At 37.3% G+C, this 27,109-nt stretch overlaps 1 protein-coding gene across 1 annotated transcript in view; it reads right to left on the bottom strand.

Moving 5' to 3' along the window:
• Positions 1-27,109, bottom strand: part of RUNX1T1 (RUNX1 partner transcriptional co-repressor 1) — a 131,436-nt gene that overhangs the window by 22,251 nt on the left and 82,076 nt on the right. The window contains 4 exon segments of the mRNA XM_069466236.1: positions 6,277-6,478; positions 7,418-7,503; positions 12,230-12,480; positions 25,841-26,022. Coding sequence (XP_069322337.1) covers positions 6,277-6,478; positions 7,418-7,503; positions 12,230-12,480; positions 25,841-26,022 — 721 coding nt within the window.

Below are 27,109 nucleotides of genomic sequence, written 5' to 3'. Positions count from 1 at the left end.
TATCCCATAGACCCAAATTCCACCTGACCTAGAAACCCATTAGAAATACTAAAGGCAATCATGCAAAACAGTTTTCCTAATCCTAATCTACTTTCTGAAAGATTTTTTTTTTTCAAAATAGCAGAATCTAAAGGCAAATAATTATATATACATATTTTATGATACCCTCTCCAGTTCTGTGTACTTGCTAAACATCAGGTCTACCAACAGAAAGAATAGAGTGATCGGTAGTAGATGTACTCTTCAGAAATCTATTTGATACCCTGAAGAATACTATTTTAATAGCTATAGAAACCAAATGACTAATATATTTAATGTTTCCTCTTCTGATTAAGCAGTAGCAATATCAGAATCCATATTGGCATACTTGAGTTTAAAAAACAAAAAATCTTGGAGTTGATCAAAATTAGAACAAGGGACAATTTCTCTCCTGGGACTTTATTATTTTAGAATATTGGTTAATCTAGACAAACCTATGCAAAACACCTTAAGATTCTAACGCTTGGATTCTAAAGAAGCAAATTCTTAACCATTAACTTTTAAGTACCTATAAAATACCAGTTGCTATAAAAATCAGTTGCTAAAATGTAATGGTAGACACAAAGACAGGAGAGCCTATATGAGATGGTTTAAAATGTGAAACGTATGTGTGTGTGTGTGTGTGTGTGTGTAACTACTGAAATATGAAGAATTATAGAAAAGTCCTTCTAATTTAAGTCTAGATGCTTTGAGTTGCAAATTGCTTGGAGAAGAGAAGGGAAGACTAGGAGGGAAGCCTCCTGAAGAGAATACACATCTATGAAGAGGGGAGACCAAGTAAGAGTGGGGAGAAATGGTATAAGAAATGTGAAGAACACAAAGAGCAATCTATGATGTAAGAAAGATAGAAGACACACTACACTTACGACAGAATGGAGACCATTGGATACTAGATACTGCAAGGGCCGCCATCAATATACGTGAAGGGATGAGCTGATAGCCTCTGGAGAACCAATGTGACCCCATGTGACCCAAGACAGCAATGCTCAAAGCTTGGCAGCACATAGGTATGGCCTTCCCCTGTGGTGGGCAGAATGAGGCTGTGATCATCATAATATCTACTACAAAAACCATCAAAAGAAAGGAGGGCTAAGTAATTTCATCTTCATAAAAGCCACTTGTTTTTAAGGATAATAAATTCAGAAATCTCAACACTAGGTTTCAGAAGCCCAAATCCAACCTAAAAGCTAACAACTGCTTTAGGATTTCCATCTTCAAGAACGAACATGTCTAATGCTCCAGAAAGTAGCCATCTCTTACTGGTTTTAAAAGACAGATATATTTAACTAGTAGTAACATCCTTTTTAACCCAATATTAAGTGCAGTAAGCATCTGCATTATGAAGTTAGCTGAATGGTTGTGAATTTCATTATTTCATGAATTTCATGATGTGATTTAAAGGAATCAATACAAGGATACAAAACTTCATACATTTAAATGAAAATATACAGTGAATATCTTGTTTGTGGCTTTTATAGTCTGATAGTATAGAAGGTGAATAATATTTCTTTGGCTAGGAGAAAACTATTTATGTATAGTCTTGTATTATGAATCGAGATCCCAAAGGTACAACAGATTTACTGTGTTTAAGACAGAATTCTTTACTAATCTGCCTAACAAATAAAGTAGCCACCTAAAAAATACTCCTTGAGAATACTTTCTAGATGAAAAAATACCTAAGAATCTATTATATTCAGGTTCTGTGGCTCATGCCTGTAATCCCAGCAACTTGGGAGGCTGAGGCAGGAGGATCGTCAGGCCAGGAGTTCAAGACCAGCCTGGACAATATAGCAAGACCCCGTCTCTTTAAAAAAAATAATATAAAAAGAAAGAAAAGAGAGTATGTAGAATCCCCACTATAATTTCACAATTTTTGATGCCAAGCAAAAAAATTCTACTCATTTCACTTACCACTGTTCTTTAAAGTTCTTTTTGAGACTGCATATAGCTAATACATCACATCTAGTATGCATTAGGTACTATCTTGTTATGCTTTATACCTACTAACTCATTCAATACAGAAATACCTATAAAATATGTATTATTGCCATCCCCATTTTATGGATAAGAAAACTGAGGGACAAAGAGATTGTGACTTCCTAAAGGTCACAAGCTAGTACAGGAGGAATCAGTAATTCAAATCCAGATAGTCTTCTCAGAGTCTGTGCTTTAGGCCTTCACACTAGATTTCCTGAGGAGTTAGACAGCAATGAGAAATTCTATAATTCAATCATATGCGAATCATAAAAATTGCCAGCTAGATGAATTTAAAATTACCAATTCCAAGCTGGGTGTGGTGGCACATGCCTGTAATCCCAGCTACTCGGGAGGCTGAGGCAAGAGGATCACTTGTGCCCAGGTGTTTGAGACTAGCCTGGGCAACACAGCAGTACCCTGTCTCCTTAAGAGAAACAAACAAATAAATAAATGAAATGTGAACTCCTCCACCAGTCCACTTGGAACAGGAGGTGGTATTAATTCAATAAACTCCTGAATTACTAAGCTTTTTATGAACTTGAAGCTTAATTTTTCATTCCACTTAAAACAAACAAACATCTGACATTTCTCTCTGGCAAGAGCTAAACCCTTACCAAAACATACATGGAAGGTATTTTCTAAATTGACTACTCTGCCAACATAGGATTCATACATTAAAAAAAAAAAGAGAGAGAGAGAAATGCATTTATATTATAGAATTTCATGTCTCAGCTCTGACATTAGCCTTAAACCCACCATTAGCTAATTTGTTTTAACCCTCTCGAATGTGGAAGATTCTCGAAAACAAAGAGGGCATAGAGATACAAGATGAACTGTAGAAAGGTTTTAGAATAGTCAAAACCAGTAAAAAGAAAGTAATTTAAAAAAAAATAAAATGTCAGGAACTGAGAGTGATATGAACAGCTTACTGAGAGAAAAAAGAATGACAGAGACTCAGACACTTAAAAGAACATACAAAATGCTAACCAGCAACTACCCATCTATACGTATAAAAGTAATTCTACTTCAGTGATCAAATCTACCAATTCTGATCACATTAACTTGCTCTTCGGTGAGGTGCACAATGTAACAAAACTAAAATGCATAAATAAGTCATACTTTGAAAATAGAGACAATAGTTTAAAAATCAGCTTTCTAATTTTGTTAAGAGTTGGATATTTGGAATTCTCCATGCAAAACAAATGAGTAATAATAAATACCTATTATTTCAAGGAAAAATCTATTTTATAAAAAGCTCAAGATATAAACCTGCATTTTATTTAAAAATAGAAATAACATTATGATTTCAGTATATACTCAGTGCTTAAAATTGTTTCACAGGCTATTCAAAATAGCCCTTAATATCTGTGGAAAACTTCCAAAATTTAATTAGTAATAGATTAATCATGTTATTTTACTAATCCCTCACACTGACTTAATACTATGAATATATTTCAAAAGTGAGAATGGTATTGAGTTTAGCAAATACAACATCAGTCATGAAAGATACAGTCTCCTCTGTGCAGTCCCCAAATACAATTTAAAAATGCTAAGAATGTGTGTATGACTAAACTTTTCCAGTGTTTCCAAGTTGAGATGTAAATAGGGCAATATTTTGAACCAAAGATATCTTCTATAATATATTCTGAAGGTCTCATTTGATACTAGACAGTAGGCTTAAGAATTAAGAGAATTAGGCTAAAAGAAATACCTACAGTATATCATAGGATATGGAGATCTGCATGTATATAAATATGTAAACATATTGATAGCTTTATCTGTACACATGCACTCCATTATACACTTTCCAAGAGCAGAAAATACATTTATCGACCAATAATCTTCAATCCTTTCATTACACACATCAATCCACTCAACTCCAAAGCTGGAAAAGAGAGTTAGCACTTAATGTGGTCCATGGATTGTGGCCCATGATTACAAACCACCTGTCTCTCATTTACAACCATAGCTCAGTCCCAGAAATCGGAATACAAAGGCTACAAGAATCAATTAGCAAGAATGCACAGTGAAAAAGAATTTTCAGTGCTAAAACTGGCGTATTGTGGAGCTCTCAACAGGTTCTCTCTAAAGTTGTGATAGTTTCTTCATAGGCAATCTAGGGCTCCATGTCCATAAATAACATGACATTTTAACAGAGTCTAACAAAAGAAATAAAATATCTGTAGTCTTTGAATAATATTACACAATATTGCAAAAGCTTAAAGCCAAAGGAACATCTCAGGTTTACCAAAAATATAAATTCATGGAAAATCACTAAAAGTAGTAAATTTGTGTGTTCTAAGGAGTAGCTTTCAAAAACCAAGTTTATTCTTTTAATTACATAACAGGGAAACTGAACCTCTCTTCCTGGAGAACAAAAAATACACTAGCATTACTAGAATCTGCGTGCAATAGAGTGATTATATACTAAGTGGTCCATGTCTGTATGCTGATAATAACTTACTTAGGTATGAAGTCTGATCAATTTCTGAAATGTTTCTTTTACAGTGGGTGGCAGATAATAGCAGTCCCATCATTTTAGGGGACCGAATTGAGGTAGCTACCCTGTGCCCATAACATCAGCTTTTCCCTTGCCCCTCTCTTCCCATACACCTGAAGATCCTCAAGAGAAGGAATGAAGAATCTTTTTCCTTCATTATAGTGCCTAGCACAATGCCTGACACAGAGTAGGCACTCAATAAATAAGTACTGGGTTTAATGAATGTGTTCAATAGAGCAGGCCAAACTGGCTATTTTTACTCCCAAAGTTTTATTTACTTTAAAGCTCTTGCTTTTTGCCTACGCTGGATGGTTACAAATATCCCTTTTGTTTGTCCTAAGTAAATCTCTCATGATTAACCAATTTTTGTTCACAATAAGGAAATAAAAACAAGATGTTTGTTCTACTCTGCTCTAAATAGTTTTGTTTGGACCAATATTGGTTCAAATCAAACTTAATTCTGTTTTCATTGCTTGTCTTAATACAACCTGACAAATACACTTTTGTCTTTTAAATATGCTTTAGAATAATGCCTGCTGGGTAAATGAAGTGCCTTGGAATCTTCCTTTATTTAATACTTATTATGATAATAGGCATTCAGCATTCAGGGATTAGCAGGAATCCACAAACCTAACTGCAAAGGAAACTGCATTGGCCAGGAACAATTTTAATAAAAAAGATAATGTGATCAATAGTCAGATAATATGTTTCAAGTTTTAAATTTTTTGATAATCAGCCATTGTGCTAATGAGGCCAAAGTCATAAGCTTAATCCGTACATGTGTAATTAATTGCTTTTGTTTTGCAGCATGGACTGTACTCTCAGCAGACAAGTATGACACTAAGCCCATAAGAGAATGAATATGGGAGAACTGAGATCAACGCAGATCCACCTCCACTGAGTTTACTCAAACAGTATTATTAATTTAGGTATGAATTCACAGGCCACACAAAAATTCTTTCAGGTTGAAGATTTCTTTCAACATATTTGGGATTATATGCTATTTATAACCCTAACAACTCCCTAAATATCAATATTAAACATAGTTACATACTGGCATTCAATTTCTAAGGCATGGCTATATTAATAGTCCTGTTATATAAGTAGAATTAATAAAATCATGATTAAGCAATCTAAGTTAAGATCAAATCACAGGTAGGAAGATAGCTACATGTTTACCATTAATTTTTAAGTAGCAGTAGGCAAACTATACAGCTTTCAGATTTCCCTTCCTGGAGGGGTTTTCAGGAAAAGTGTCTTTTGCAAATATAAGATACCACTACAAAATAAGATTGTCTCAGAGACCGTTTCTTAAATTAATTATAAACTATGCATCCTTGTGTGCAGTGCTAACATTAATGCGCAGTGGAAGAATCCACTAGAGTCCTCCTTAGAAGTGCCCAAACCCCAGGCCCATTCTCTGAGATTGTGTTTTTGCTGGTTTGAGGCAGAGTCCAAACAGCTGTATTATGAAGCAGCACACATTTTAGTTGTGCACATGACATTCTGGTTCAGCTTTGATACTCTGCCATAAGCTCAATACATTCACCTGGAAAAGCAGTTTAAGTTTTGTGACCATCTCTTTGTATGCCAATCTGCCCACTTTCCTGACAGATAAGATGTGTTTGAAGGTATGTAAAGTGGTTATTGTCCTAAAACCCCATGCATGACCTTTATTTTTAAAAAGACAAGCTAAAAATAAAGTCCGCATTAATAGCATAAGAAACATTTGTTCAAGATGCTCATCTGAAAAGAAGTACCTAATGCAACTGGGTCTGGGTTGACGGGACTCTGCTGCCTGGAGTGGCTGCTGCTACTGCTCCCGCCTTTTTTTAAGTCCTCGGCATCACTGTACCGCCGGATCCAGTAATTCAGTTCCTCCCGGTCTGCTTCCTGACATCGCCTTAGTACGGTGAGAGATCGCCTTGTTTTTTCTACCATGTCCATTATGCAGTTTAACAGCTATGCGAGAAACAAGGCAAAAGGGAAAAACACAAATTACCACAAATTAAAGACTTTGGTAGGGAGTGAAACTATTTCAGGACAATGAAAGATGCAATTTTATCCTTTGAAGGCTTCAGTCTAATATTTTCAATGGTTGGATTTGAAATTCAGACCCATCAGATGAGAAAGTTCAATGGGAATAAGAAGAAAAAGTAGCACGTATGAACATGAGTCTCGACCTGAAGGCATCACAGCCAGTAAATCTACCTCTGCAAATACTAATCCCAGGCCGGGTGCGGTGGCTCACGCCTGTAATCCTAGCACTCTGGGAGGCCGAGGCGGGCGGATCGCTCAAGGTCAGGAGTTCAAGACCAGCCTGAGCAAGAGCGAGACCTCGTTTCTACTAAAAAAAAAAAAAAAAAAAAAAAAAAAAAAAAAAATAGAAAGAAATGATTTGGATAGCTGAAAATATATATAGAAAAAAATTAGCTGGGCATGGTGGCGCATGCCTGTAGTCCCAGCTACTCGGGAGGCTGAGGCAGGAGGATTGCTTGAGCCCAGGAGTTTGAGGTTGCTGTGAGCTAGGCTGACGCCACGGCACTCTAGCCCGGGCAACAGAGTGAGACTCCGTCTCAAAAAAGAAAAAAGAAAAAAAATCTAAATACTAATCCCATTACCTGATAAACTAAATGACCCTTTCACAGTAAAACAGTAGCTCACTAATCTGGCTTTGAGAATTCCTTTCCATGATCTAAACATTTCTCTTTAGTGGCTTTCGTATCAATTGAGAAATCAAATCCCATATTCTACTTTATACATTCTCACTCATTATTTTTTTCAAGGAGAGCAGGAAACACAATACCTTCAAAGCATCACCAAGCTTTTATTTTATCACGTAACCTCACTCCAGTTGTTTTCAAAACATTTTTTAATTTAAGTGATTTAGTGATATCTTACATGGTCAAGATGTTTCCATTCTTCTGCCCATTCTCTGTCTGTTAGTCTGTGATCAATCATTTCTTCTTGACGTGTGCCATGCAACCCTACAAATGTAGAGAAGTCATCTCAATGACCTCAAAGCATTCAGTACACAATCCATATACACACGGGCACATAGCAAGGGCTATGTGGGTAAACTCAATGACGTGAAAATATATTTGATTTTGAATGGAGACATCAGTCATACTTAGATTCAGAATTACCTAATGGATTCCTCATAAAATGATAAAATGTTAGAAATGGAAGGAATTTTGGATGTCATCTAAAGGATGAAATCCTTTATTTCACACAGAAGAGACAGAGTTAAGTAACATTAAGTTCAGCTTATTCATATAACACTCCCTAAGTAAAAATAAGTATATCCTAACTCTTAATAAATACAAGAAACCACAAGTAGACATTAGGTAGTTTCAAAATATCGCTGTCCCGTATTAAAAACAAAGACAGCATAAGTCATTTTACATGAGCATGGATATGTTTTTCCAAAACAAGCAGGCTAAAAATTTTTCCACATTTTAGCATTGTACACATGAATACAATCCTAACCACTTATACTTCTATGATAAAATTAGGCCATGAAGAGAGGGACAACATGAGACTACATATATTCAATTTATCAAAAAAATTTAAAAAAACTTAAATTGGACATTATTAAAAAGATATAATTTGGCAAATACCATAAATCCAAGCCTTATTTGAAATCCATACGTATTAATGCTCTTTAGCATCATAGTTAAGATACTACTATGAAAAAGTAACATGAAAATGTCTACCAAGTGAGCATCATCAGTATTGATGAAAGTGACCAGTTAGCTGAAGTGCTCATGAAAATAGAAAGTAAATGTGTCTCACTAAAAAGAGAGGATGGAAGGCTCTGACCAGAGAAACGTGGAAATGTGTTGCTACGCTTACAGATTCATTTTACATTATACTGTAAAGGAAAGGCATTGGGCTATGGCAATATTTTCCATTTTAAATGATCAAAACTATGCTTTTTGGTTGCCAATTCTCACAATTTTACTCTGAACAGCAAGTTGAGTCTGTTGTGGTTTCAGCTTCTAAACACCTGGGGGCTCCTTCCCTGTGGGCCTTATAAAAGAACTACATGATAATACGAGTTATAAGATGTTACATTCCACTTTCTGTGAGATTGGAGTGGTTAGAAATCCCTTCTTGGAAGCATGTTTGCCTGGCTTCTGGCTGGGGCTCAGCTTCCCAACCTGTTGGAATGGCCACCCAGCAGCCTGCTACCCTTTACGAGAAATAGGAGTCCCTTCTTTTAGCTGACTTAGAGAAATAAAGATGATGAGTCACATGACTCATTTCAGCCAACCATGAAATACAATTTCATTTATAGCTGATGGAAGTGAACAAATTTATGACAGCTCTTTCTCAGACTAAGTACAAAGCTAAATATAAAACACTTTGGGGCTGGGTGGGGTGGCTCACACCTGTAATCTCAGCACTTTGGGAGGCCAAGGTGGGAGGATTGTTTGAGCCCAGGAGTTCAAGACAACCTGGGCAACATACCCATACTCCATCTTTACAAAAACTAAAAACATAGCCAGACATGGTGGCATGTGCCTGTAGTCCTAGCTACTCAGGAGGCTGAGACGGGAAGATTGCTTGAGCCCAGGAGCTTGAGGCTGCAGTGAGCTATGATTGTGCCACTGCACTCTAGCCTGGGTGACAGAGTGAGTCCCTGCCTCAAACAAAACAAACAAAACAAACAAACAAACAAAAAAAATCACAAAACACTTTGCACCATTTTCTTGCCCAATTAGAACATATTCCGAGATACATTTTTAAAAGTTAAAATTGTCAATGCCACCTATTGGTAAAAAAGCAAAAGTGCAAATATGTTTTACTAATTTGCATAATAGAAAAGACATTGGCGAAAAGTAATATTTAGTTACTGCTCTGTTTGTTGTGATTATTTCAAGTTGAAATGTTTGCAAATATGTAATTTTTGTTGACTTATTTGTTGCCTGTGTTTTAGGGGAAAAGCATTACTGTTAAAATTAGTCATCACAGAAAACCAGCGAGTGATAAGGATATAAATGTGACAGTGATTTTCACGATAGAGACATCTGAATATTTGCCTTTTATGACACAAACTCCAGAGGTCTCAAAAGTTTCAAAAATTCAGCAGACTAAATCAATGATACAAGCTCTTAACACCCGGAATAATATTAATGAGCAACAGGATGTCTGTGACTAATGGGATTCCAGCATTTGTGAAACAGCGCTAAGCTCCATCTCATTTTTTAAATAAAAAGTACATTAGAAACATATTTGAGCCGAAGTACATTGTGAAAAAATACAGGATTTGTTTGCTGCTTCTGAACACTGAAAGTCGTTTGTTAGATAGAATCAAATCTTTAAAAGGAAAAAAGTACAAATCAAAATTTTACATTTATTAATTTCTCTATTTCAGATATATAAATATTCAGCACCACAACAATTTTTATTTATATTCATAATACTGGAGTAATGTGCTGGGGAAAATAGCTCATAATCATTAAAGAGCACATTTTCATATGTGGGAAACTAGACACTAATGTTGAGTCTTAGGTGGTCCTTATGTTCTAGAAGATTTTAGCTAACAAGGCTAAAACTCTAAGCTTACTTATAAACTAATGCTGCTTAAAAGTTATTTTTATTAAAGGATTCTAGTGAGTATATGTCCCTACACATAATAGGCATTCATAAATCATACTAGGCTAAGTGTACCTTTACGACAATTTTTATATTCTCAAAATGGCAGTCTGATGTAACACCGTAATTTGTTACTCATACATCAAGATTTTATTTTACATTAACACACACTAAACTCTGCCAGACTTTAGGGATGGTTTAGTAGCTGCACATATTTATAGAGATTAGCACTATTAGTTTTATAAGCTAATATAATTAAAAGGTAAGGAACATGGTCTGAAGAAAACCACATAAAACCAATGGATACAGATATAATTCATAAAGGGATATTTTACATTACTAGATGAAAACATAATCATTGAACATAAGCATAATTACTTCCTTGCTGATTGCTGTATAGTGCATTGGAACTATTATTTCATGAAATAGCATCTGCTGCCTAAGAAATAGGCCATTTCCTAGCACCTACAAAATGGGATCTTTTGAACTGGTCTCACAGTGACCTGATGACTCTACTGCTGTTTAAAAACATACAATCATAGTTTTCAGTCCTTAAGTCATAAATAAATGGTAAGGCTTTTGTGTAGAAGTGAGTTGTTATCATGTTTGATTTTGGGGTCAAAAATATCAATCTAGACTAAGAAATAACATAATCACTTCTGAAAGCTCTTCAGAAATGGTACCTGAGAGAACAGTAGACAGATTGGCTATTAAGAAAGCACAAATTATATGCTTAGCCATTTGTCTGACATGCCATATAAATGTAGAAATTACTGTTGTGGGGAACCAAAACTACTAATTTACTATCTCACAACCAAAGCCTCAACAACCCCTCCCCTCACCCTGACTCTCCCCCCTCTGCTTTCTAAACATTTGGAGGGTTGTGTACAGAAAGGCAAAAAGACCCTACACACAGCAGCCTCCCTTTGGTGGTAATCTGATTGGAAATCTAAGGTATATTTCTGCATATCAGGCGCTCTCTGATGGTTATGTGGCTACATAACCAAACAACAAACAAGAAAATATCATCACTACTAATCAATCAGTGAATGGCTGACTGGCTGCATATCCCAGAGTTCTGTATCCTCCGCTGTTTTCTGGTTTTCCACATAGACTTCATCCCTTGTTCTTTCCAGTATCCTGCCCACCAAGGCACCATGGCAGGAGAGTTTGCCAGCACTAGTTACGAGGTAGAAAAAGTCCTGCCACTGAGTGATAGGGACACAAGATATAGAAAAAGAAAAGGGGGCTGACTGCTGCTCTCAATTTGCTGTCACCAACAATTAGGAAATGACGGTGCCCCAACAGTGTACCTGCTAATCCTCTGATACTATCACTTCAACCACTGATCATGCATCAAAACTTACCTCATTCACCTTCCTTCTCATTTTTCATGGCAGATACTTGTTCTTTAGAAGGCAATGTCCCCTAAATGCTTTACTTCCAATAAATAGTTTTATGCAAAGAAGGAATGAACACAGGCAAATAGAATCGATATTGGCCCCAAATTCACTTTTTCCGTATTTTGATATTTGACCCAAATTTATCAATACTAACTTTAATCACTGGCATTTTCAAGAAAACAAAGGTACCAAATCATTCTTCCAAGGAACATCTGTCAAGTTAAGCCACAGTGAGAATGCCATATCATATTTTGCAAATATAGCATATCAAGGAGGCCGAAAAAAATCAAAATAAACTTGGATACTGTCTGAAATAAAAGATTTAATGAAAGAAAAAAATGGATTTTTAAAAAAATTTGTGGCAGGCAGATGCATATGAAGTCTCACATGTTTAAAAAAAAAATTCAACGTAAAAATTCATTTTGTATTTGCCACCACAATTGAGGGTTTTGTATTAACTTAGATGCTCCCCCTGCAAAAGAGTTAACCTGATGTCTTAAAGAATATAAGTGATTAAGAGAAAGAGAGCACAGCTCTTGAAGCACATATTAATACCAATCAAGTTTCCTCATAAAGAAGACAACATGAAGAAAGATAATTTTTATCCCTATCACAAAGTTCAAGCCTCAAGTTCAGCTGAGAGGTAATGACACAAGTCTTCAAGCATACAATCCCATCAGAAGTGAACAGACAGATCCTTCAGTCTTACCCATAGGTCTGTTTCTGTCCCTGAGGTCCCTGTGGCTGGGGTGTCGATAGGAGTCCCTGTAGTGGTGGGCAATGGCCATATCATCCAAACGGTAATGCTGAGGTGGAGGTGGGGTGGGGTGAGGCAGGCCATTGGGCTGGTAGGATAAGCCGTTATTTGGACTGTACCGCTGGCCTGGGCTAATAGTGCATGGTCGCTTGCTTGGATGTTCTGAGTGCAAAGGCTCTCTGTCAAAGCCATTTTCTTTGGTTCTGAAGAAGGAAAAAAAAAAAAAAAGAGTTTGTTTCATCAAGTACTCAGAAACCAGCAAAGTTCAGTCACTCATATTTGAGCCTGTAATATACACAGAATATTCTTTTATTGGCCAGAAACATTCTAAACTCAGCTTCCCAGAAAAACCTACAGGAATTCACTGAAAGCCACGGTGAGACCAAAATGACCACAGGACTGCGCACAGTAAATTCACACCTAACAGGTACATAGCACATCATCTGGCGGATGGGCACACTTACAACTTTGACTTAAACGGTACAAAAGCAATTTATGGAACCAAAACATTTGTACCCCCACAATATTCTGAAATTTTAAAAAAAAGAAAAAGAAAACACCCACTTTTTAAATTATAATTACTTTGGAAAAAAAGACTGCACACAGGAGAAAATGCTTTGCTTCTCATCAGATTAGCAAACATCTTTTTGGCTGAAGCTCAAGGGGTTAGGTCACAAATAGAAGGAAACTCAGTCTCCTGTAGAAAACATTTTCATTCAAAAGAGTACTTGATTCTAACAAGCTACCCTAAGACAGACTGTACCTGGTGAAAATTCATCAAGGCAAAACATCACCACTCTTTTGATGAATACTTTTGGTACACAGATTCCTTCTAGCATCTGACTTTTGTGTCAGAACATCTAACAACTGTGTGGTCCAATACAGTAGCTACATGTGGCTGTTTAAATTAAAACGTTAAGTTAGTTAAAATTAAATAAAGCCTAAAATTCAGTTCATTAGTAGAAACAGCCACATTTCAGGTGCTTCATAGCCACCTGTGGCTAAGTGGCTACAGTATCGGACTGCACAGATATAGAACATGTCCATCACCATAGAAAGTTCTACTGGAAAGTAAAGATCAAACTGTGCAAATACAGTCAGCAATGCAGTGTGTGGGACCCTGACGTGATCCTGAGTCACCAAGACAATGAGCAGTTGTACAGAGCTAGCTGGGACTAGAAGGAAGATCTAGGTCAACCCCCTCAAAGTTGAGGAAACACACACCCAGAGAGCTTGTGTATCCTGTCGAAGGTTATCAGGTACAGGCAGGACAGGCACACCCTGACTGCACGTCATCGTGTGATGTACAGAACTTTGAACTTGGCTTTCCGAAGGGATGTATTCTATAAATGAGACCTGATAACCAATCATGATTCCTCAATTCTCAAACAAAAGTGGGGCTAAAGAAATCTTTCCTGGCTGAAATCTTTTCTGGCTCTATTGAACCCATTATACTCAATAAGATAGGAACAAACCATATTCAACTTTAGAGTTACAGCTCCAAAACTAATTTTTTACTTGGCAGCTGGCTCTCCTCACAAGACCAGCACTTTATCCTTAGACTAGTGGTGACATCTATTTTCCCTGGGAAATTTTCTCATAAGAATTCTACCCATTTACAGTGGCTGTGGATTTCCATGTGACTTTTTGATTTAGAGTGGTAAAACAATTGCACAGAAGGCGTAAGACACTTTTTCTACTTTCCTAGCATCTAGTGACAGTCTTTGATAATACTGGAGGGATCTGAGTGGAAACTGAATCAACAACAGAGATTATCCAGGTAACAGGATTCTACAATGGACCATCCTTTATGTCCCTTTTGGGTGGAGCCCCAGTGGCAATTTACACACACCGGGTTGAGAAGGATACAGGCATTAGAGACAGAAGGGATAAGCATAGAAAGAACTGAGGGAAAGTCTGCAGAGTTTAACGTGAGAGTACATGGCCAATACATGAACGCACCATTCTGGGACAGGCAAATGGCCACATTGGAAATGACAGCAGAGTATGGCCCCTATGGGAGTGGTGGCCAGAAATCTCAATGCTGCTCCCATCAAAGTATGTGTCTTCACTAAAACATACTGACTCCATACATATCGATCGTTGCTAACAGACTAAAATATCCAATATAGCTCAGACATTACCTAAATGCATTGCTTTCAAATAATTTTTAAAAGTGAAACATTGTAGGTATTGATCTTCTAGGAATATTTCTGTGAGATTCTAATCTGTATTTTCATATCCTATATATTTTTGAATAATACATAAACATTCAGTGCATGTTACCAGTGTAAATTAGTTGGAAAATACTGAAGACTATTAGTAGCTATGAACATAATGCTAGCACAGCACCTACCTTACTGGCAGTGTAGTGTAGTGGAAAGAGCACTGGATTGGGAATCAAGAGACCAGAGATCTAGTCCTGGCTCTTCCACAACTAGCTGTGTGACCTTGGGCAAGTGACTTAAACTCTCTGGACCTCAGTTTGATCATCTGTAAAATGAAAGGGTTGGACTAGATCAGTGGTTTTCAAACTGTGCTACCTGAGGTGCTTAACGGATGCTGCAGGCAATGAGGAACTTTTCCCCCAAACAATCAAGATTATCAAGATTTAAAGGGCCAGATGAACCCACTTATCTGTTTTAAGAATTGGGGTTCCACCTAAGGTTTCATTTTTAAAGAAAAAAGTCTGCTGCTAAAATCAAGTTTGAAAACCACTGGACTAGGTGATTTCTGAGGTCTCTTTTGCAAACTCTGTAATTCAATTCTTCTATATTTGCATCTAAATATTATGGATATGTAGATCAAAACACACAGGGCTGATGGTCCTCGGGCCAAACTGTAAGTGTCAACTCAACCACTTTAGCCAAGTTCTCTGTTTTTTGCTTTGAACAGTTTGTTATTTATAGGCTATATTTTAAGCAAAATAGAAAATATCCTCTAAATATCTCAGTGTAGCCCCTGTAGCATTTCTAAATATCAAAACATCTTTGACCTATTTGAGTCAAACCACCCCAAGCTACTGGTTTTGTCTCTCCTTGGTCAAATAATAACCACCACCACCAACATACAACATTGGAAGAATTCTTACAATTTTCAAATGGCTGGATATGTCCTTTATCTTCCTCCTTAGAAAGCCCTCTGCTGTTACTTCAATGACCCAATTATATGAAAAAAAGAGCAATTTTTTTTTTTTCTAAAACAAGTACAATGATATCCTGATAAGAGGCAGGCTTTGTCCTCAGTCTGTCTTCTCATTTCTATCAGGTCCTTGCTGTCCTATACTGTGTCCCATCATTCTGAGAGCTGTTAAAATAATAAAGCTCATCACCACACAGAGATAGTTATATTTTAACAGTAAAGCTTTAAAACTTTCACAACCCATAGAGATAAAGCTATGAAGGGTCTCCCTGGTGCTTCTTGGAATCATTCATGTCTACTTATAAGGCCAACCCTATTGAAAGGATGCATGTCAAGAAAGGTAACTCAACAACTTAATTACTATTTGTCTGTCTGCTTCTTAGAAATGCCTACATCTGCGCCTCATTTACTTTAGTGAATTCCATATTTGCATTTTTATCTGTTGCCCTTTCCAAAATGTATTAGGTAAAACTAACAAATACTGTTCATTATCCCATACCAGCATACCCCTGAAATAAATTCTAGTGGGAATTATGTCATGTTTCATAAATATCTGGGAGGTATGTTTAGGTTTGGTTTTTGTTTTTTTTCTTTGGTCTTTGAAAAAAGAATTTTTATTCCATGAGTTCCATGAGATTCCGTTTATTTGGTAGAACTATTTGTGAGATTTAAGGTATAAAAGTTTTTAAAATCTACCCAAGGATATTCTCCCTCCCCACCAGGAGATGTTTTCTTGAACATAACCTAACCACTTCACCATTTAGATCCCAATCTCTTCTCTCCCAAGGTCTACTATCCTAACTGCAGAAGACGCCCAGGACTCAGCTGTGTGACCTCCAGTTACTTAACTTTCTGACTTCAGTTTCCTGCCCACTAAAATGTGACTAATAGGAAACAATACTTAACAGAAACAACTTAAGAAGCAACTTTACCTCCCCTCAGGCTGTTGTTATCCAGTTCCTCAATAGCAGAGGCTATAAACAAACTATTTTAGAAAAAAACAAATATCTCTGGGAGGCAGAGGCCGGCGGATTGTTTGAGCTCAGGAGTTCGAGACCAGCCTGAGCAAGAGCAAGACCTCGTCTCTACTATAAAAATAGAAAGAAATTACCTGGACAACTAAAAATATATAGAAAAAATTAGCCAAGCATGGTGACGCATGCCTGTAGTCCCAGCTACTCAAGAGGCTGAGGCAGAAGGATGGCTTGAGCCCAGGAGTTTGAGGTTGCTATGAACGAGGCTGACGCCATGGCACTCTAGCCTGGGCAACAGAGTGAGACTCTGTCTCAAAAAAAAAAGAAAAGAAAAAAAATATCTTTTAAAAACTCTACATGAAATATTTAAAAAATCATGATTGGCTAGGATGCACTGATAATCCCTTAGTAACATTTGTATAAAATAACAAAGAAATGGGGAAGTATGAAAAAATCTACTATAAAATCATGATGATAAGTAGAATAAGAAGATAAATCTCTTTATGCAGGTGTAGATTTTTTCCCTAAATTAAGATTTAAAAAAAAAAAAAAAAGTGAGGAAATACCACTATAAAAATTATTCTGGGGGAGGCAAATTGATAGAGCATAATAAACCTTAGAATGGGAAGGAAGAAACTTAAATTTAATTTAATTTATTTATTTATTTGTTTTTGAGACAGAGTCTCGCTCTGTTGCCCGGGCTAGAGTGCCGTGGCGTCGGCCTTGCTCACAGCAACCTCAAACTCCTGGGCTCAAGCGAGCCTTCTGCCTCAGCCTCCCGAGTAGCTGGGACTACAGGCATGTGCCACCATGCCCGGCTAATTTTTTTTCTCTATATATGTTTATTGTCCAGATAATTTCTTTCTATTTTTAGTAGAGACGGGGGTCTTGCTCTTGCTCAGGCTGGTCTCGAACTCCTGAGCTCAAACAATCCACCCACCTTGGCCTCCCAGAGTGCTAGGATTACAGGCGTGAGCCACTGCGCCCAGCCTGAAACTTAAATTTTAATCTTAGTCCTGTTACAAATAAATAATGTGCCTTAAAGGCTCACTTATATGAGTTTCAACAGGCATTTCAAAATGAACATGTCCAAAGTGGCATTTTTCTCTTGTGCTTTCTGTACCACCTTGTATGAAACCTTGTCACCCAAGTAGAAAATTAGAAGTCACTCTACAATTTTCTTCTCCAAATCCACGTCCTGTTGCTGATCTCTTGAACATTTCTACACAGGTCCCTCTTTTCCTGCCCCAGGACAACTTTGTCTTGGCCCTGTCACACCACTGTCCCACTCTGCCAGCATCTCCCAGAGCCAGAAGCCCTGCAGAACTGTCTGCCGTTCGTCTCAACAGCCAAGTCCCATCCCTGGACCATGCTCTCTAGAACAAGAGTAGGAGACGCTGGATCTAAAATTCCCTTGAGGTCTAATATTCTTTATTTTATTTTTATATTTTATAAGTCTGTATCTAAATCTTAGGAGATATCAGTTCTGTTAAGAAAAGACCAAAGCCATTAACAACTTAACATCAAACACATCTTCCTTCCCTTTTTGAACACATGCAGTTTGTTAAGATTTCCACACAAGGGCCAGAATCAAAGGGGGGAAAATCACCTTGGTCATCATATTTTCAAAACATAATTCAGCAAAAGGTCTCTTCAGAAATTAAGAAATAGGTGAGTTTAGATAAGAATTTCACATAATACATTTTTTTATTGGCATTGAATAATATATCTGAAATAAAATATATTACAAATTCCCCTGCCTCCTTAAAAAGAAAAGCGAACCTAATTCCTCATGACAACCCGTGGTAGTTTGTTTTGCTATTGCTCTGGAAGAAGTAGGACATTTAGAGGGTGAAGAACAGAGAGCTGAACGCTACAGCACCATCACTACTGGACCAGATGGAAAGAAGCACCTTTAATCTCTCCGCTAAACAACCACCTGGGGGAGAGAACTTTCTGAGCCACGTGCTAAAACCTTTAGAAGTAAATAAGAGGCAGGTGGATGTTTGCTACTCCAGAAACACAAACACAATGCCTACACCTTCGAGGATTGCAATATGCAGACTGTGGGAGCCATCTGAGCCTCCCCCTGCACCAGCGAGAAGGTAGAATGCTTCCGTCACATGTCTCCCGAGGATGGACACCTGCTCCACGATTACACTGCCTGTTCCTAGCTGCTCCCCTTGCCTTTCCTAATCCATGCCACTGCTGAAGTATTCAATTCCTACTGCTCCTGCTGTTTGGAATGATGCTTTCTTAGTCTGATCTGTCATCTGTACTTTTTTTTGTTGTTGTTGTTTTTGTTTTTCAGCTCATTATGGGGGTACAAAAGTTCAGGCTATATATATTGCTCGTGCCTCCCCATCCCCCCGAGTCTGAGCTTCAATTGTGTCCATTCCCTAGACAGTGCACATCAGTCTCATCATGTAGGTATGCACCCATCCCCTCCCCTCACCCCATCCCCTCCAGTCAGAACTTCAAGCGTGACCATTCCCCAGGCAGTGCGCATCGCACTCATCAAGTAGGTATACACCCATCCCTTCCCTCCAGCCCCCACCTCTGTCTGATACCCAATTGGTGTTATTCCCAAATGTGCACTCAGGGAAACCAGTTTGCTGGTGAGTACACGTGGTGCTTATTTTTTCATTCTTGGGATACTTCACTTAATAGAATGGGTTCCAACTCTCTCCAGGAGAACCAAAGAGATGCCATATCGCCTTTATTTCTAATAGCTGAGTAATATTCCATGGTATACATATACCACATTTTGCTAATCCATTCATGAATTGATGGGCATTTTGGTTGTTTCCACATCTTTGCGATTGTGAATTGTGCTGCTATAAACATTCGACAGGACACATAGCTTTCACCTCTCACAAAAATCAAATCACAGTGGTTAACAGACTTAAATCTTAGGTCAGAAACTATTTTGAATTCTAGAAGAAAACGTAGGAAAGACTCTTACAGACATTGGCCTAGGCAAAGAATTTATGAAAAAGACCCCTAAGGCAATCACAGCAACAACAAAAATAAATAAATGGGACCTGATCAAATTAAAAAGCTTCTGCACAGCCAAAGAAACAGTCACAAGAGTAAACAGACAACCTACAGAATGGGAACAAATTTTCGCATACTACACATCAAATAAAGGACTGATAACAAGAATCTATTTAGAACTCAGGAAAATCAGTAAGAAAAAATCGAACAACCCTATCAAAAAGTGGGCAAAGGACATGAATAGAAATTTTTCAAAAGAAGATATAAAAATGGCTAACAAACATATGAAAAAGTGTGCAGCATCTCTAATCATCAGGGAAATGGAAATCAAAACCACAATGAGATTTCACTTAACTCCAGTGAGAATGGCCTTTATCAAAAAGTCCCAAAACTATACATGTTGGCGTGGATGTGGAGAGACAGGTACACTCATACACTGCTGGTGGGACTGTAAACTAGTGCAACCCCTGTGGAAAGCAATGTGGAGATACCTTAAACAGATTCAAGCAGACCTACCATTCGATCCAGCAATCCCATTATTGGGCATCTACCCAGAAGAACAAAAGTCATTCTATAAAAAAGGCATCTGTACATTCTAATTGGAGCCCTCCACTCTTTTCTGGTCAATGAACCAATCGTGGCATTTGGTTGCTGGGCTGTTCAGGGCTATTTTCATTGTTGTATGTCACAGATGCATCTCAAAAACCAAATAAATAAATAAAGATTCTTTGGGGAGAGACTGTTTAGTATAATACTAAAAATGACCTCAAATTAAATTTAATTTGAATTATTTGTTCAAGTGGTGTTTCTGTTTTCTGTTTTGCTTTAGGTCCCCAATATGTGTCATGCACGATCCGGAGCTTTAGTGGGAATATTAAGATAAGTGAGACATGATCCCCAGCCCTCTATGAGATTATGATTTAGTGATAGAATTCATTTTTCTTTTTTTTTTAACACAAAAACAATTTAATTGGAGCTGTAAAACTTCTATACTTTCACACAGGACCTGTATATGGAAGGTATCACAAAAACAGTACAAAAGTGGAATATGGGAGATCAGAGGGAGAGATGATTACTCCAGAATATATACTCAAGAGAGCAGAGGCTTTGCAGTCACATGGAATTGGACTCAAATTTGGGCTCTGCTATTTGCTGGCCATATGAATCCAAGAGGCTTAACCCTCTAAGAGCTGCAGTGTTTTTGTCTGCAAAATGGAGGAGGATTATCTCAGAAAGGCCTCCTGGAAAGAAGCTATGTAAAGAGCCTAATACATATTTGGCATTCAATAAGTTAATCAAAGCAGTTTGTTTTCAAGGTGGGGCATTCAGAAGCTGATGGTATATAATCGTAGTTATAAGAGCATGGGCATTTAAGTCAGAGAACCCAGGGTTAGAATCCCATCAGTGCCTCTCACAATTCGTGTGACTTCAGACACATTATGCAGCCTTTTTGAATCTATGCAATAGGACTGTTAGGAAATAAGTGCTATATATTAATTTGTAAATTATTTAGCATAGGACCTGGAATATACTAAGTGCTCAGTAAATAGTAACCATTATTATAGTATTTATGATTGGGAAGCCTTCATTCAAGTAGCATATATTGAGTTAGGCTGTGAAATATGAATAAATTATGATATATTAGAACTAGGAGAGAGAGCAGAAACCATCAGTGGGAATACAGGCTAAGGCATGAAGAGTAGTCAGTAAAGTTAGACCCTAGGGGAGCAGCAAGACATCACACTAACAAGTTAAGACTGAGGCTGGAATGTGGAGAGACCAAAATGTCCTCTATAACCCTGCCCTTTCTTTAACAAATGAATGTAATTTTATGCTATTTACTAGAAGTCTTCACAACTGATGTGACTAATGTTTAAAAAATCATTTCTACAGGGATGATTACTCACTTCTTGCAACTGAGGAATGCATAAAAGATGCAATGCAAAACAAGAATGTATGAATATAAAATCCCTACATTTTTCCCATAGACTACTGAATGCAGATTATACCAATTTAAATCTTATTTGCATAGTCAGTTTATTCTACAATTCCTTGTAAAGTGTACGTACCTTTTAGAAAGACACAAATAATGAAATCCCGTTCATTTTACAGAAAAAGAAAAATTGTCCTAGTCAGTTTAGTTGGTGTCTGCTGTGATGACAAATCTTATATATACAACCACATGGTTTCAAAACAACTGCTTTCTGACCGTCCAATCTTCAACATTTTCTAACTTACTCAGTAAGCTAAGGAAACCTGGCTGACTACAGATCTTCTATCATTACCAAGCCATACAAAATCTCAGAACGTTATGCTATGGCATTTACCCACTTGAGCAACTATAGAAAATAAATAAATAAGGAATAGTAAGAGGGAGAAAATACTCAATTCATAGATGAGCTTTCCTTATTTAAATTCTGCACATTTAAACATATGTTGTAACTAGAGGATTTCAAGTATGTTGAACACGCTTGTTCCTCCACTAAAAAGCTTTGCAACTTTAGAAAAGTTCTTTGGGCCTTAGTTTCCTCAAGTATAAAGAGAAGGGGGCCTGCTATACTCATAAGATCCCTTCCAGTTAACAAATTATATAATTCTAATGTTCAAGCAAATGTTTTTTAAAAATGATGCTCAATTCTTGAAGGAGGAGGAAATACTTGGGGGAGGAGAAAATTGATATTAACCCAACTGCATAGCCTTTGTGATAAAATTCTCAAGGAGGCTGAGGCAGGAGGATCACTTGAGCCCAGGAGTTTGAAGTTGCAGTGAGCTATGATGAGGCCACTACACTCCAGGCCTGGGCAACAGAGCAAAACTCTGTCTCAAAACAAACAAAAAGTCTAGATGTGTTAAATTGAGAGTAATGTAAAGCATAATTACATTAAAATGATGATATATATAAGGAGGGGATTAATACTTAGCATCAATTATTTGAGATAGTGGAAGAAAAACAGGAAAAAAAAAAAAAAAAAAAAACGTTACCCATACAAAACCAAAGATCATTTTGGTTTGATCTCTTAAGCAAGAAAAATCCTGAGTCAGAAAAGTACAACAGGTGAGAACACAAAATTAAAGGCAAATTAGATCAAAAAGCTACAATATCAAAGCTGTGAGAAAAGAAAGCCAGCAATGATAATTAACCAAACACAATTAATTTTTTAATCTTAATAATTTTAATCCATTCTGCAGTCTCAGAGAAATGAAACATTTATTGTTTAACTGTTCTTCTGCCTCCCTACGCCATGTGAAAGTGTTTGTGTCTTTACAAGCCATCGTGGTGAGCAGTTTAAAGAGTGCTCTTAACTTTTAGTCTCTGTGAAAGTGTTCACTCCGTTTAACTAACTCCAAAAATGCCTCTCGTTCCCTTCTTCAGCATCTCCCATCACAGAATGGCAAAAGAATAAAGGTCTACTATGAATAATAAACTTTTACATATTAACAAATCAGAATTTTACATTACTTTCCCTAATATTTGGGGGGGGGGCGGAATAGCATGATTTTTAAATGCAAATTGTCTTTTTCTAATTCAGATTCTATCATATTCTATCACAGACCTACAAATTCAGTACAATTTTTCAGGTACTCTCTCCAGAGCTATTCTTAAAAGAAAATAGGAAACATTTCATTGTTCCATATGAGGAGAAAAAGAAACGATTTCAGAGGCTTTCCTAGAGAATCCATTGCTCTGTAAATAACAATAGTGAAAAAAAAAACAAAACAAGAAATAAAGGAAAAACATAACCAGTGACAATCATATTTAAGGATGAGAAGAAAGTTAAATGTGCCAAATCCCATCCCTGAAACACGTGATGACTGTTTAGTACATTAGCTCAGCCATCGTCACAGAATTTAAGCCCCCAAAGTTGCAAACAAAATATAGAGTGCTCTTTTGTTCATGACATGTCATGAACAAATTACCAAAATGTGTTTTCTCCTCAGGTGTCAGTTTTTCCCTCTTTTAGTGACTGATGGCTCCCAGTGTTATTACAGAAACAGATTGATCTTTTTAATGAGCCAGTTTAATAGACTCCAAAATCTCACCGTGGCTGCTCATCCATGTCAGACCATATGCACCAACAAAACATTCAGTAAAACAAAAAAAGCTCTGCTGTCAGACAGCTCCATACTCTATAAAATTTCATATAGTAGATCTGGATATACAGATAAATAACCCGAGAAGAGGAAAATGCATATGCAAACAAGATGCAGAAAATATATGCAAAAAAATATACCGTAGAGGCCCATATTTTCTTGGCTCTGATCAAATTCCCACAAGATACAAGTGTATTTACACAACATATTCTCATTACCCTTCCTCCTAACTGTAAGGAAACCCATTTGCCATCTTTCCATTTCAACATATACTTCAGGGTTCCACTTGAAAAAGAATGTTCCATCCAAAGATCAACCATGTGAATTCTGACTCCAGCAACTGTCCATGAATAACCGAAGGGAGACTAGGACTGAAGACTCTTTGTAAGAGAGTTTTCCCTGACTGCCTGCATACACACATGCACACACAGCTACAGGGCATCGAAACAAGAATGCTGAGCATCTGTGGAATATAATATGAAGTTTTCATATCAATGTTAACATATTGCTCAGTGCTTATTTCAGGATTGTGCAAGGGAAGTCTAAAGTCATGGTACATTCAAAAATAAAATACCAGGAAAGAGCTAGTGGGAAAATGGCTGGGAATACAGAGAAATGAATGAAACAAGTTTTCATATTCCCTGTTATGGTTATTTAGCAGTTACGAATTCCAGAATAGGTCATGTCCATTTTCAATTTTGCCTATAGGATTATCTTTACATTTTTCCTGGTTATCTAAACCATTCCCTGTTACACTCCCACACCCCAACTACCCCAAATAAATTTTCTTCTTTCCAATTTTTCACCCGGTCTCACCCTAATTCTTTTATCATGTTATCCTGGAAACATGGAGCTGAAATATCTCAATACCTTCATGTAATACTTATTTCTTGCAGGGAAAATGGGTTCAGATCAGACAGGAATGCACATGTAAATCCCTGGGCTGCCCCTTAGTTTTCAGCATCATGTGGACACACCACTCAGGCACCTGGATTAAGCAGTTCCCTTTAAAAGCTAAAAGGGAAATGCTAAAAGCTAAAAGTACTAAATGTTCTATTCGTTCTTAAATATGACCAAGAAAATACGATTTGCAAAAATAAGAAAGTAGCGCCTACTGGCAGCTCATATATGGAGATGGGTCAACAATATGTCAAAAGTAGACTAATATTTAACCCTATGCTTTAGAAATTTTAAACTATTAAGAGGTTCTGTTAAGAAGAGAAAAATTCCAGAGACTGCAGCATAAAAACTGCTTAACAGAGGATTAGGTAATAACTGCGTGTAAACTGGCTGACTTTTACTAACATTCTGATCTGCAAAGCAGCTAATATACTTAAGGGTAGCTAAGTCAGTCACAGATAGATGTCTCCGAGCAGCTCCAAAGATCATAAGCTCCTATGAATCTGGAACATAACCATGCCAGAGTGTTAACCTCTCAAAGGCTATTACACCCACGCCTGATGAAATGCAGAAAAAGAGAATGGGTAAGTAGAGAAAGAAAGTAAAGCATATGATAAATAAGTTTTTGAATATAGTTTCATTTTTAAATTCTCCATATTGCACAAATACTATGCAAAATGCTGCTAATCAGATTTTGCATTCCTGTATAGGAAATCATTATATATGAGGATGAAGTGTTCATGAAAATTATCTTAATTAAGGTACATGGGAAGTTTCATGTGTATGCCTTATTCAACAACTACTTTGTGTGCTTAATGGAGACGGAGCTTTATTTTACATTTCTTAGAATTCTCAGAAGAGTAGACTATATAACAGAATAAACAGTAACTGATAAATAAAATTTTCAGCAAAAATACCACCTATTAGCTCTGTTACACACTCTTACACTCACTCAGTTCATCTAGCTTCCCAGAAAATTTCTTTTGGTTCATACAGAAAACACAGAGCTACTGTACGGTGTTTATTGAGAAACACATACAGACCTGCTTTCAAAACCATCACATTTTAAGAAAATGTAGAACAGCAAATTTCAAAATATTAAAGTGTAAAACATGTGATTAGATTTAATTACGTAATAAATGAGAATTTTAATACTGATGTGTATCTAAGAATCATCAGTAGGATTTGGAACACTTGACAAATCATTCGTCTTCACCTATTAGCTCTAATATTACAAGCACCAAAGTTTAACCTGCACAACAGGGGAACTGACCCAGGCCAGAGATTCAAAACTCTGTAAAATCCCAGGCCAGGGCAAGAATCCCAAGATGGCCACGCTGGCTGATCGCCATCCTGCTGGAGATGTAGGCCAGCAGTTTAGATGTGACACGAAACACATCTTGGTGTTGGAACTATGAGGCAAAGGCGTTGGTGCATCCGTGGTTCTCCCCCCCCTCACCTGTCTGGAGTTCGCCTCTTCCCGTTTTCGTTCACATCGAGAAGCAGCTCTGAGGAGTCAACAGGTGAGGTGGTGCTGGCATCCAGAAGCAGCTGTTCGTGCTGGGCGAGGTACTGGGCGGGGTTCTGTTTGGCCAGTCTTGCGCAGTGGAGGAGCTCACGCTGCAGCAGGGGCAGGTTGGCCTGCAAGGGCACGACAGGGATGAGAGGACGGACTGGAAGACTCCTGACCCATCGACCTAGTGCGCCTGTTGAACACTGGAGCGGAGTATGCAACGCAACTACGTCAAAATGTCAAGTGCGCGCCACGGGTTCCACTCACCGCACAGTTCTCAGGGCTGGACTACAATGTGCCTGGACTGCCCCTGGGGTAAGATGTCTGACCTTTGTGTATTACCTCATCTGTCTTCCACTGCCTCAGGGAAAACAATGGGAGTGGCACTTATTATATTCAAGGCCCCTTTATACTCGAATAGAAGTTCTACAGCATGTGAGGTTCTAGCTCCATCCATAAGAACTTTTGTTTTCCCCAAGGAAGACTGAGGGTAAGCGAACTACTACACAGTCCAGTTAATCTCAGAATAGGCTCCCTGACACATTCAGTTTTGTATTTAGTGACTCACAGAGATCAAATAGGCTAATCTTATGAAATATCGTTAGTCAACTACTAACGTCAAATGAAAATATATTAAGAAATATAGAGATGAACATAGAGATTATTTTTAATAATCAGATTCGTACGACATTTAAGAAATGGCCTAGGTATGGTCAGATATTCCAGTTGGGATTCATGCACAAAGCAGCGCATACTAATGCTCTACAAAAGTAATCTGCTTTCTTTGTATCAACCTTATTCTAAGGAATATACGTATTTAACGTTAGAAGAAATCCTGTGTACCAATCTCCCTCCTGGTCTAAGCCAGCACCTTGAATAAAGACTCTCTGAACAGTCTTATTGATAGGCTCATAGGTAACTGGCAATTTCAAATGTAATAAAAAAAAAAAAAGAGGCAATTTCACATATAGAAAGGCATTAACATGAAAACCTATGACAGCATTTTACTGTGAACTTACTCTGACATTATAAATCCTGGTTGTTGTTGCTTTTTCTTTTTCTTTTTTTCTTTTATTTTTATTATTTTCTTAGGAAAGGGAGAGGAAGAGAGTGGATATTAGGAGAGAGTGAACAGCACTCATCTCCAATAACTTTAACTCTTGAAATTCAAGGAAAGATCAGTAAAATAAATCCTTTCACAATACAAGGATTTTA

Source organism: Eulemur rufifrons, chromosome 3 (genome assembly GCF_041146395.1).
Source record: "Eulemur rufifrons isolate Redbay chromosome 3, OSU_ERuf_1, whole genome shotgun sequence".
Taxonomy (NCBI): Eukaryota; Metazoa; Chordata; class Mammalia; order Primates; family Lemuridae; genus Eulemur; species Eulemur rufifrons.
This window is presented reverse-complemented; position numbering and strand designations above follow the sequence as displayed.